Source organism: Sus scrofa, chromosome 1 (genome assembly GCF_054392235.1).
Source record: "Sus scrofa isolate SSC_HxYL_T2T_F1_AM1 chromosome 1, Sscrofa_HxYL_maternal_Yorkshire_Landrace_v2.0, whole genome shotgun sequence".
Taxonomy (NCBI): domain Eukaryota; kingdom Metazoa; phylum Chordata; class Mammalia; order Artiodactyla; family Suidae; genus Sus; species Sus scrofa.
In genome coordinates this window covers 238,602,342-238,614,893 of record NC_139383.1, presented here as the reverse complement: position 1 = coordinate 238,614,893, position 12,552 = coordinate 238,602,342, and the positions used below count along the sequence as shown (strand labels likewise).

Genomic DNA, 12,552 nt, shown 5'->3' with positions numbered 1-12,552 from the left:
GGAGGGTGAGAGGAGGAGGATCAGGACTGCCATAGGAACATCTTTCTCTGTGTGTGCGCAGGCTCTTGATGGCAGGCACCTCTTGTTTAAATCACTGTAGCTGTTTCAGACTCTTGAGGTGGGCATGGCCCCCCACCACTAAATGTCCTTTGAATAGGCACCGCCTGTGGCTCCAGTTACCTCACGGGTTGAGGTCATGGAGGGCCCTGCAACTGAGTGCCACCTGTTGCCCTCACCTCTCTGGGAATGCACACACCCTATTGCTACTGCCAAAGGACCTACCTTTCTGAGGATCACACTGCTGGGGCAGCCTGATGACTCCACCTCCTCATGGGTCCTTGCCACTGCCAAGTGCCTGGAAACCAAACACCACCTACAGGTGCTTCCTATTTACCCTGCCTCATAGAAGCACGCACAGGCCTTATACCAGCACACCCCTTATCAAGGGGATAACAGCCTGCACATGCTGAGGAAAGAGACAGCAAGTATCCAAATCAAAAGCAGCAACACCCCCCCCCCCAAAAAAAGTAAGTTCTCACAAAAATGATAGAAACAAGAAATGGTTCTTGAAAGGGTAAACAAAATTTGACAAACCTCTGTCCAGACTCACCAAGAAGAGAGAGAGGACCCAAATAAACAAAATAAGAAATGAAAAAGAGAAATCTCAACTTATATTGTAGAAATAAAAAAAAGAAAAGCCATAAGAGAACACTATGAACAGTTATATGCCAGCACATTTTAAAACCTAGAAGAAATGGACAATTTTCTGGAACACACAGCCTACCAAAACTGAATCAAGAAGAAGTAGATAATTTGAACAGATCAATCACTAGAAAATGAAATTGAATATATAATTAAAAACACTCCCTACAAACAGAAGTCCAGAACCAGATGGCTTCACAGGTGAATTCTACTAAACATAAAATGAACTTATACCCATCTTTAAACTTTTCAAAAGATTGAAGAAGAAAGAACACTCCTGAAGACATTCTATGAAGCCACCATCACCCTAATACCAAAACCAGATAAAGATACTACCAAAAAGGAAAATTATAGGCCAGTACTTTTGATGAATAAAGACACAAAAATTCTCAATAGAATTTTAGCCAACCAAATCCAACAACACATAAAAATGATCATTCACCATGACCAAGAGGGATTAATTCCAAGTTCACAAGGGTGGTTCAACTTACGCAAATCAATCAACACCATACACCACATTAACAAAAAAAAAGTCAGTAACCACATGATCATCTCAATAGATGCAGAAAAAGCATTCCGCAAAATTCACTATACATTCATATTAAAAACTCTTACCAAAGTGGGTATAGAGGGAACATACCTTTACATAGTAAAAGCCATTTATGACAAACTGACAGCAAATATAATACTCAATGGAGAAAAGCTGAAAGCCTTCCTGCTAAAATCTGGAACAAGACAAGGATACCCCTCTCACCACTTTTATTCAACATGGTAGTGGAAGTCCTAGCCACAGCAATGAGATTAAAAAAAAAAAAAAAAAAAAGAAAAGAAATAAAAGGTATCCAAATTGGAAAAGAGGTAAAATTGTCATTCTATGCAGATGACATGATATTTTATATAGAAAACCCTAAGGACTCCACACAAAACCTACTGTAACTGATCAATGAATTCAGCAAACTAATAGGATACAAGATTAATATTCAGAAATTGGTTGTATTTCGGTATTGTAACAATTAAATATTAGAAAAGGAATAGAATTTTAGCCAACCAAATCCAACAACACATAAAAACCCAGTGTCTTTTAAAATTGCACCAAAAAATATTTAGGAATAAACCTGACCAAAGAGGTGAAAGACTTATACACTGAGAACTATAAAACATTAATAAAAGAAGTTAAAGAGGGTTTAAAGAAATGGAACGATATTCCATGCACCTGGATTGGAAGAATTAATATTGTTAAAATAGCCATACTACCCAAGCAATCTACAGCTTTAATATGATCCCTAAAAAATTACTCATGACATTTTCATAGAACTAGAACAATACAAAAATGTATATGGAACCTTAAAAGACCCAGAATTGCCAAAGCAATCCTGAGGAGGGTGGGGTGGAAAGCAGGAGGCATAAGTCCCCCAGACTTCACACAATATTACAAAACCACAGTAGTCAAGACAGTGTGGTACTGGCACAAAAAAAGATATACTGACCAGTGGAACAGAATAGAGAGCACAGAAATAAATCCAGACACCTATGATCAATGAATCTTTGACAAAGGAGGCAAGAATATAAAATGGGAAAAAAACAGTCTCTTCATCAAGTGGTGCTGGAAAAACTGGACAGGTGCATGTAAATCAATGAAACTAATACACCCCCCCGACACCATGCACAAAAATAAACTCAAAATGCTTAAAGACTTAAACATAAGACACAATAAAATTTCCAGAAGAGAACAAAGGCAAAACATTCTCTGACATTAACTGTACCAATGTTTTCTTAGGTCAGTCTCTCATGGCATTACAAAGAAAAACAAAAATAAACAAATGGAACCTAATCAAACTTAGAGGCTTTTGCACAGCAAAGACAACCTATGGAATGGGAGAAAATAGCTGGCAATTATGCAGCTGACAAAGGCTTAATCTCCAAAAATATAAACAACTCATTCAACTCAATAACAACAAAAACAAACTACTCAATGAAAAATAGGCAGAAGACCTAAATAAACATTTCTCCAAAGAGTACATATGGATGGTCAACAGGCACCTGAAAAAATGCTCCACATCACTAATTATTAGAGAAACGCAAATAAAAAATACATTGAGGTACTACCTCCTGCTTAGAGCAGCTATCTCTAATAAGTCTATAAATGACAAATGCTGGAGAGGGTGTGGGAAAAAGGGAACCCTCTTATACTGCTGCTGGGAATGTAAATTGGTACAATCACTATGGAAAACTGCATGGAGGTTTCTTATTGAACTACCCTATGATCCAGCGATCCCACTCCTGGGCATATATCTGGACAAAACTACAATTCAAAAAGATACATGCACCCCTATGTTCTTTTTTTAAAGTAATGATTTTAATTTTTTTTCCAATATAGCTGGTTTACAGTGTTTTGTCAATTTTCTACTGTGCAGCAAGGTATACAGTAAGGGGACATGTGCCCCTATGTTCACAGCAGCGCTATTAACAATCTCCAAGACATGAAAACAACCTAAATGTCCATCAACAAATGAATGGATTAAGAAGATGTACATATACACAATACTAGTCGGCCATAAAAAATGAAATAATGTCATTTGCAGCAACATTAATGCAACTAGAGATTCTCATACTAAGTGAAGTAAGTCAGGAAGAGAAAGACAAACATCATATGATATCTCATACATAGAATCTAAAAAGATGATACAAGTGAACCTATTTACAAAACAGAAATAGACTCACAATCATAGAGAACAGACTTGTGGTTGCCAAGGGGGATAGAGGAGGGAGTGGGATTTGGGAGTTTGGGGTTGTAGATACAAACTATTACATTTAGAATAGATAAGCAATGAGGTCCTACTGTATAGTACAGGGAACTATATCCAGGATTTTGAGATAGAATGTGATGGGAGAGAGTATGAGAAAAAGAGTGTGTGTGTGTGTGTGTGTGTGTGTATACATACACATATATATGTATGTGTCACTACGCTGTACGGCAGAAATTGGCACAACATTGTAAATCAAACATACTCTAATAAAAAATCTGCATTTTTAAAAAAAATAGTATTTGGAGATCCTTTAGTACAGAGACAGCAGCATCCAGAGAAAATCTAAAACATTACGTATAATGGCTCAAGGGTTGTTAGTCTTAGTGGCACTTATAGGATGTCACTGGGAATGTAGGATGTCCAGGGGCCTCAAACTAAGATGTTAAAAAACTTCCTATGATGGAGTTCTCTTGTGGTGCAGCCAGATAAGGATCCGGAGTTGTCACAGTGGCTTGGGTTTGCTGCTGTGGCACAGGTGGGATTCCTGGCCCAAGAACTTCCCCACGGCATGGGTGTGGCCAAAAAAAAAAAAAAACCCAAACAAACAAACAAACAAAAAAAACACACACACAAAAACTTTCTTATGAGACTGGAGATGAGATGATTTTCAATTTGGTAATTTCTCTGGAAATCTGATTAAGGAGCAAACATTTATTTATTTTTACCTTCTAATGAATGACTTGCAGGTCAGTTTCTTTGCCATTGTGAATTCTGGCAAAATAATGGCTCACCCCTACAGTGATCCTTGGTAAATATTTATTTTATGAAGCTGGAAATATACCCAAGTTGCTAGCCAAGGTTTTTCCTTCTTTCTTGAAAATCTAGCCTTGGAGATGACATGGATGTGTATCAGCTGCAGTAGGGAAACACTGCCAGCCCCAATGGACTTGCTGCTGGCTACCATATCAACTAACAGCACAAAAGGTGAAAGGGCAGTGGCCTTCTTTGATGTCCCTGGGCAGGATATGGAACAAATGGCACTGTGCATCATTAAAACCTTTCCTGGCATCAGCCCATCTTTGCTAACATACTTATCCACTCTGTGCACTGATGACTGTGATGTGAGTGATACTCTTCCAGAGACTGACTCTGCTGTTTCCTCCCAACAGAATGGCCTGGGGATCATTTTGGGCTGGGTGGCATCCACACTATCTGTGGCCCCCAGAACTTCATGAATTAACAGAGAAAAAAATCACTACTGTGGGTGAGAAACAAGTGAAATCTCCTCTTTTAAGAATCTTCACTAATAATTATACATTTGCAAAAAAAAAAACTTTTTAAAAGGTCACCCATGGACCACCAGCAGCCTGTATAATATATTTTGCGAAGGGGTGAGCTAGAAGAATGACCTATAATCCATCTCAGTAATTTTATTTATTTGTTTATTTATTGGCCATTCCCCCAGCATGGAGAAGTTCCTGAGCCAGGGACCGAACTTGATCCACAGTAGTGACCTGAGCTGTGACAATGCCAGATCTTTCACCCAATGCACCACAAGGGAACTCCATCTCAGCCATCTTAGAATCAGTTTTCATTGATTTCTGAAAGAGGCATGGTTGGTCTCAAAGGGTCTGTGGTTCTCTCCTTCCTTTCATATTTGGAGGCACTATTGTAAAATCAGAGGAATTAGATGAAAAACTGGAGGCTCACCTAGCCCTACCCTTATTGAATAATGAGATACTAGTTCACATTAGAGAATCACTTCACTTACCAATTTCAACCTGAGTGGAGAAGCTGATAGTATCTAATAGAATTTATGTCATGAAATGTAAACTCACCTAAGGCCTTGAACATTTGCATTCCTCCATATTTTCCTTCAAACAGAACAGTGTTGTTTAATGGGTTGAAGGCACGGCACATTCTCACTAAAACCACTTCCAAGCAACCTATGAGAAAAAAATAATTTAAATATATATATATGCAAATAATAAAGAGGTTACTATTGCCTACAGGGCAGGAGATTTTTAAAACCTTTAAAATACACACAGACACACATGTTTAGAAACTCCTCAAGGGAGTTCCCTTTGTGTCTCAGTGATAACGAATCCAGCTAGCATCCATGAGTACACGGGTTCTATCACTGGCCTCGCTCAGTGGATTAAAGAACTGGCATTGCCGTGAGCCATGGAGTAGGGCACAGACGTGGCTTGAATCTAGTGTTGCTGTGGCTGTGGCGTAGGCAGGCAGTTGCAGCTTCAATTCGAGCCGTAGCCTAGAAGAAACTTCCATATGCTGTGGGTGTGGCCCAAAATAGCAAAAAAAAAAAAAAAAAAAAAAAGAAAAAGATTCCTCAAGATTCCTTCCCAAGTAAAACATACCTATGTTAGAAATAAAGCTCTCTTGATGCTAATGTGAGGAATTAAAGATAAAATATACTTTAAAGGTGATTAAAATGGAGGGAAATTTTTTTGGGGGGAAGCATACATTTTATCCCACTATTATTTGACTAATATTAAAGTTAGTTTCAACACTTGAATTCACAGGTTATGGTAACTGTCCCAGAAAGGAGTTTTGCAGCAGGAAAATCCAATCTATGAACTTTTGTGGAAATTTTGCTGTTAGGAGAACTTACTCTCTACTTCAGTCTTTAACCTACTCTATGTGTATTTCTGCATTTGACAACTTTAAATAGGGACTCCTTCAGGATGTTTCTTGAGGGCACCATTTATGCCTTGATGTCTTAGAAATGAGGGTTTCTTGGTAAAACAAGTTCTGGCAACGTGCTAAACATTATCCATGCCAGGGAGTTAAAGCCAACATTTCCAGATCGAAGGCTTGTTGAAGTCCTAACATGAAGGAGTTTGCTCAACCACAATGGACCTAACATTTCTGAGTTCACTCTTAGCCCAAAGGTGGTAGGACCTTTGTCTGCAGTCACAGGCAACTGTGGTTATTTTTCAGTGTATATCTCCAGGATCTAGAAAAGTCCCTGGTGCAGAGTAGGTGCTTAATACATATTTATTAACCGAATTAGTTCACTCCTTTGTTTTTTCCCTCTGAACATTTATTGACATCCTAAGGAATTACTGTTGTACAGTTTCTTTCCATTTTGGAGAAATGGGCTTTTGCCTCACAGTGTGTTGGAAGGTGACATCCAGACTCAGAAGTCTTAAATTAGCATGAGAACATCCTGCAGATGATTTGGCTACACCCATGTTGCACCCAAATGTACCCCTGGTGCCTTTCTTATGCTGCCATCTCTATTATGTCTTCGTTTTATTTCTTTTGTTCTGCTGATTTCTCTACTTCCTCTCCTATGTCATCTTAGCACAGAGCTTACACATGAGAGGATGTATTAATTGAAATAATGCTTTTCTGACAAATCCAATAATAGTACCGTTTATTCAGTATCTACAATGTAGAAGGCACTTACATTCTCTACATTCTATGTATGTCTCCTACCCTTGAACCCAGGTGGGCCTTCATGACTGCCTTGACTAAATAAAGATGTAGTGGAAATAACACTATGGAACTTTGGAAAAATGCTACGTACTTCTGCCTTGTTCTCTTGGAATGCTAACTTTCAAAGCCCAGAAACCATGCTGTGAGAAAATCCAAGCAGTCTGTGGAGGAGCTCTCACATGAACAGAAACTGAGGCCTCCGACCCAGAGCCTTGGCTGAACTCTGGGCTGTCAACCAGTGCAAACTGCCAGCCACATGCATGGGCCAATATGAAAGTGGGTTCTCCCACCCTCAGTCAAGTTGCTGTGGTGAACACCACATGGAGCAGAGACAAGCCATCTCTTGTTGAGCCCTGCTCAAACTGTAGCTTTGGGAGCAAAATAAATGATTATTAATGATTACTATTGTTCGAACTAAGTTTTGTTTTTTTTTTCCAGCAATATGAAACTAATACATCAAGTTAATGTTTGAATCAAGATTTGTACTAACTTTAATCATTTGTTAAAGAAACAGCAGCTTAAAATAACTATTTTATTTGGATTACATTCAAAAAGCAGCTTTGCCAGATACTGGCTCTGTGGTATTGAACACAGCCCTTCACTTCCCTTGATCTTTGCCTCCTCCCCCATAAGATGGAAATAACACTAAGTACACAAGACTAAAAGAGATATCACAGGTAAACATAAACATAAATATAATAATATATATGAAATTATGTTATTTGCTATAGCCCAGGACCACGAAGGGTCACATAAATACCATGGTGGTTATTTTATATTTTCAAAGGGAACCAAGAAAGACATTTTTTTTTTCCTATTTGGGTAGTGGCATTTGCAAAGTCGATCATGTGCAGAGTTTCTTGAACTACTTTCTAAGTGGCTGTGCATGTGTCAGAGAGTATGTATGAGAGAAGGGGGAGGAAAGATTAGAGCAGAGTGAGTGTCTCCTGGTGTATTCTGGCTGCAGGCAATCCTCATTAAAATGATTGGAAATGACCACAGAGGCAGAACTCAGTTAGCCTGGATTTCCACCCTCCCAACAGAAGAGAAGTAGTACATTTTAGAGCCAGCTCAGCAATTCAGCCACCTTGACACGCTAATTACTTGCACTGCCTGTCAAGCTGGGTATCTCAACCTCCGCAATTAATAGCTCTACTTTCAATAAGCAAAATTGTATTTGACTTCAAAGGGGAACTGAATGAGTATCAGGGCATTTTTATTACTGAGAGTTTCCTTTGGGAGTTGGCTGACAGCGTGGGTGGTAAAAATGAGCTACATGTTGGATAGAAGATTTTCTAGAACCAACACTGAGTTAGGGATTCACCAAATTCTGGCCTAAAATAGCCCCCCTGAATCTTCTTGCTTACCTGACTTCAGAAGGAGGATTTGATCATTTTGACAGAGCTCCATGAAGCCTGTTATTCGCTTTGCAAACTCTACCACATATTGGATGGCGTGAGTGATCTGGATGGCACACTGCTGCCACAGTGCTTCCCGGGACTTTAAGAGAGAAAACACAGAATGCACATGGGGCAAAGAACAACTTGGAGACTCAAGGTTTCCCCAACTGGAACTTACCTGTCACCTGGGGTCCACAGTGGGAATTTGCCCTCTTTTAGAAGAGAGGTGATATTTTCTAAGATATTGTTTTGACCTACTTGAACCTTGATACAGCACAATTATCAAAGTGCTGAGGCTAAAATAATAGAATTTATAGGTATAGATAGAGGTTCTTTAGTCTTTCTTCCTTCTTCTCCTCACCTAACCAAACTCAAGCTCTTAGTCTATTTTGTAAAACAAACTCTTGCACTGAGGAATAGCAATTTCATTCACAGGCTTCCATAAAGTTATTTCCACTTGTACCTGACAGAGACTAAATTAGTAATATTTTTATGTTGTGTTCTTTCCCCAGAACTTATGGAGATTGCTTTTGGTACAGAAAAAATTTCAAGGGAAAAGACATCAAATCAAATCACTCTCTTAAGTAAGATAGAATCCCAGAAATGTATTTTGATCCTTAGGGTATTTTCTTTGGAATGGGAAACATAAATCCAATTGTGTTAATTCTGTTTTTTATTAAATGTAACAATACCTATGCTTTTGTTTCCTTATTCACATAAAAGTGGTAAGATTTAACTGTTCTACTGGAGAAAAGTCAGTGTGCTATAGTTGTATATTTAAATATAGACACATTTATATACTTTATTAAAATTTAATTTACTGTTAGGTTTTGTGATTGTGGATCTCAATCCTGTAGAAAAATAATGTGAATCAAAACAACAAAAATTCCTTTTCTTAAAACCTTCTCTAATGGACACAAAATAACAACAACAACAGCAGTAATGATAATGTGGGATGAATTGTCCTTTTTTTACTTTGGTACTTTTTCAACATGTAGGGCAAGACAAAACATTTAGAATGCTTTGTTACTTATATGTATAGTATGAGTTTGTAATTATTCTTACTGGTATGAGTTATCAATTGCTTTCATTCCTTACCCAAGAAACCACCATGACATGTCCTAAAATTGTCAGATGTAGGCACAGTCTTCCTGGCCACTTAGAAAGGGCAACGGTTTTCAATTGGGGTGGTTTTGCCTCCCAGGGAACATTTGGCACTATGTGGAGACATTCTGGTTGTCACATCTATGTGTGAGGGGGTGCTACTGGTATCTAATGGGTAGAGACCAGAGACGATGCTAAACATCCTACAACGTGTAGAACAACCCTTACAGCAAAGAACTGTCCAGGCCAAGATATCAACAGTGCTTAAGGCTGAAAAAGCCAGAAAGAGTGAAATCACAGGAAAACTTTCCTGTCGTTTCCCACAGTACCTTGCTTTGATACGCTTTAATTTCTTCATAGGTGTGGGTCTGCCAAGCCAGCTGGTGAAGCTCCTCCATCGTGTATTGACAAGTCTCCAAATGGGACTTAATGATGTTCTGTGCAATTCGATCTATGAGAAAGAATATCAATTTAAGGGTTTGTGAATAAAATTCCACTTTGCTCAAAGAAACCTGCTCTTCACATGTTTCCTGTTGGAATGACTTTTGGAGAAACTCCAACTGTATGAGTGTGTCTTTGATACTACTATTTAAAACTCTCCAGATTAATTCTTTATTGCTTTTTTTTCCAATTTTCAGTTTTTTAATCAAAATTAATGGTCTTTTTGTCCTTTTTTTGGTTATAGAACTTGGATCTTACAAGTTGTAAAGTTCTCAAACAAATATTTATTTTAAAAATAAATACAAATTACTGTGTTTCTTGCGTTTTGGATTAAAAGCCCACTGTTAGCCTTATAACACTTGCTACACTCTAAGAGTCAGAGTAAACGCCAAAAACTTTAAAATATTTTGAAAATCACTAGACTCCCAGTGCTTATCCCAGAAAGCAGAAATTGAAATAGAAATTCATTTGCTTATATTTTTAAAAGGGAGGATTATGGAGCATGATAATGTGAGTAAAAAGAATGTATACATGTATATGTCACTGGGTCACCTTGCTGTGCAGCAGAAAACTGACAGAACACTGTAAATCAGCTGTAATGGAAAAAATAAAAATTATTATAAAAAAAATAAAAGGGGGGATTAAACCATAGCCTAAAAAATTAGTTTTTTATAGAGGAAAGAGAATGGGGTGACAGGGAAATAAGTTAGACTTCTCTGTTATTTTTGCAGATTTGATTTTGGAATCATGCAGATATCTTACATAATAACAGGAGACGGAAATGAAATAATATTGACTTCTGAGGTGATAATTTTGAAACTGAGTCATGGGGGGGTCTCACATGCTTCTTTCAAAATTTTTATGAGATTTTTCCTAGAAAAAATTTTAAAAAGTAATAATAAACAGAATCAGTCTTTTGGGGCCATTTATTCCAAAAGAATTGTATTTGGTATTGTATCTGAAATATCGATTATTTGGGGTTTGGTGGTTTGAAAGTTGAGTAACAGAACCAGACATAAGAGCTCTCCTTAACAACCTGTAATGAGTCCCCTGAGGTTGGACAGAGCTCGTAGAAGGTGCTTCATAATCCCCTCTGCCATTTGAACACATGAAGATGACATCTTGGCAAACCAAAATACTTTGGAATTCTCTAAATGGGGTTTGAGTAGAATGAAAATGACCAAATTTTCTACCCCATAACTTCTTGGCCCATACAGAGATGGAGTTTTTCTTGTTTCAGGTTTTGCTATTTTAAATGCAATTTCTATTCATATTTCATTTCTCCAGGATAATTCTCAAAAGTACCTAGGTACCTTTTTTTTTTTCACCTTGCTAAGCTTTTCATATATATGGTGTGAAATAAGTTGAGTTTTAGTAATGTAAGAATTAAAAAAAAAGTCAGCTTGAGTTTCTAATGAACCTTCCAAGTGAAAAAAAAACGCATATAGCCCATTGCATGGCACATTATAAACACTGAATAAATGGAAGCCACAATTGTCATTTTAGGACATTTTACAGTTTTTCATCAGGGAAGAAATGTGACCCCAGTGGAGAGACAAACCAGATATCCTGGAATCAGTGCTATTAAAAGAAGATATTTCAGTATTTATTAAGAGTTGTTCAATCAGAACTATAAACTGATGGATGTAGAAGATGCTACAAAATGCTAACTTATGATTATAGTTATGCTCTATTGGATTTAGCAGTGAGCATTTCAAGAACTTCATTGATTATGACATTATAAAAATCCTTTCTTTAAAAATCCTATATTCAAAATTTTATTGAATATCCTCCTGTGTTGTAAAAAAAGAGGCAGGGATTACTCTATGCATCATACTAAAATAGATTGGTATGTCATGGCTCATCATTTTTCAATTTCACTTGGGCAGTCTAATTACTTAGAATCTTAAAAAAGCATATCTATTCCTCAGTAGGTACATAATGAAAACCTAAGATTTTTATGGCTCTACAGTTTTCAAACCTTTATCTTCTTGGTGTAGTTTGTTTTCATCTTCAAAGATATACTGATTTGTCAGTACTTTACAGGCTACAGAGTTTATAAGCCAAGTTACAACTGCACTTGAAATTACATTTTGAAAAACTTTTTATCTGTTCCTTTACGACATCTCCTGGGAAGTTCTGGCCAAGGTTGAAGAATTCTATGGACTTCTGCCACTGAAACTTAAGGTTCTATAGGGTATGAGAAGGAGTTCTATGGGGTATGAGAAGGAGTAGGCATAGTAAAGATGTGGGCAGGAGAAGCGAAATTGGAAATTCAATTGATATGCCTGTTTTAGGGCTCAGCTCGGATGGTCATTCCCAGAGAAGGTTTCCCTGCTTCCCTGTGACCTCAGGTTAAAGGGCCAGTTGCCATTACACTTTAATTCTATCCCAAACTGACCCCTATTTCAGTCAGACTTATATGGTGCTTATTTGAGTGGATCTGCTGCCACACCCTTTAGGATTGTGAGCTCTTCAAGAGCTGGATTTCAGAGCCCAGTATAGTTCCTTCATATATTCATTCACATGTTCACAAATATTTTTTTGTGAAGCTATTATATAACAAGTTAAGGTACAGATTTAAAAAAAGATACTTTATTTTTAAAGGCTCTCACAATAATATCATATTGCATCATGATGTAACAAACGCCCTGAAGGTGTTACTGTGGGAGCCCACAGAAGAAAGTATCTAACTC

The 12,552-nt window shown here is 37.5% G+C and overlaps 1 protein-coding gene across 3 annotated transcripts in view; it reads right to left on the bottom strand.

Moving 5' to 3' along the window:
* RORB (RAR related orphan receptor B) overlaps positions 1-12,552 on the bottom strand; it is a 197,891-nt gene that overhangs the window by 26,843 nt on the left and 158,496 nt on the right. For all 3 annotated transcript variants that reach the window (XM_021064932.2, XM_021064949.2, XM_021064942.2), the window contains 3 exons: positions 9,745-9,866; positions 8,279-8,411; positions 5,288-5,395 (listed from right to left, as the gene is read on the bottom strand). In XM_021064932.2, the coding sequence (XP_020920591.1) occupies positions 5,288-5,395; positions 8,279-8,411; positions 9,745-9,866 (363 nt within the window). The remainder of the gene's footprint in view (positions 1-5,287; positions 5,396-8,278; positions 8,412-9,744; positions 9,867-12,552) is intronic.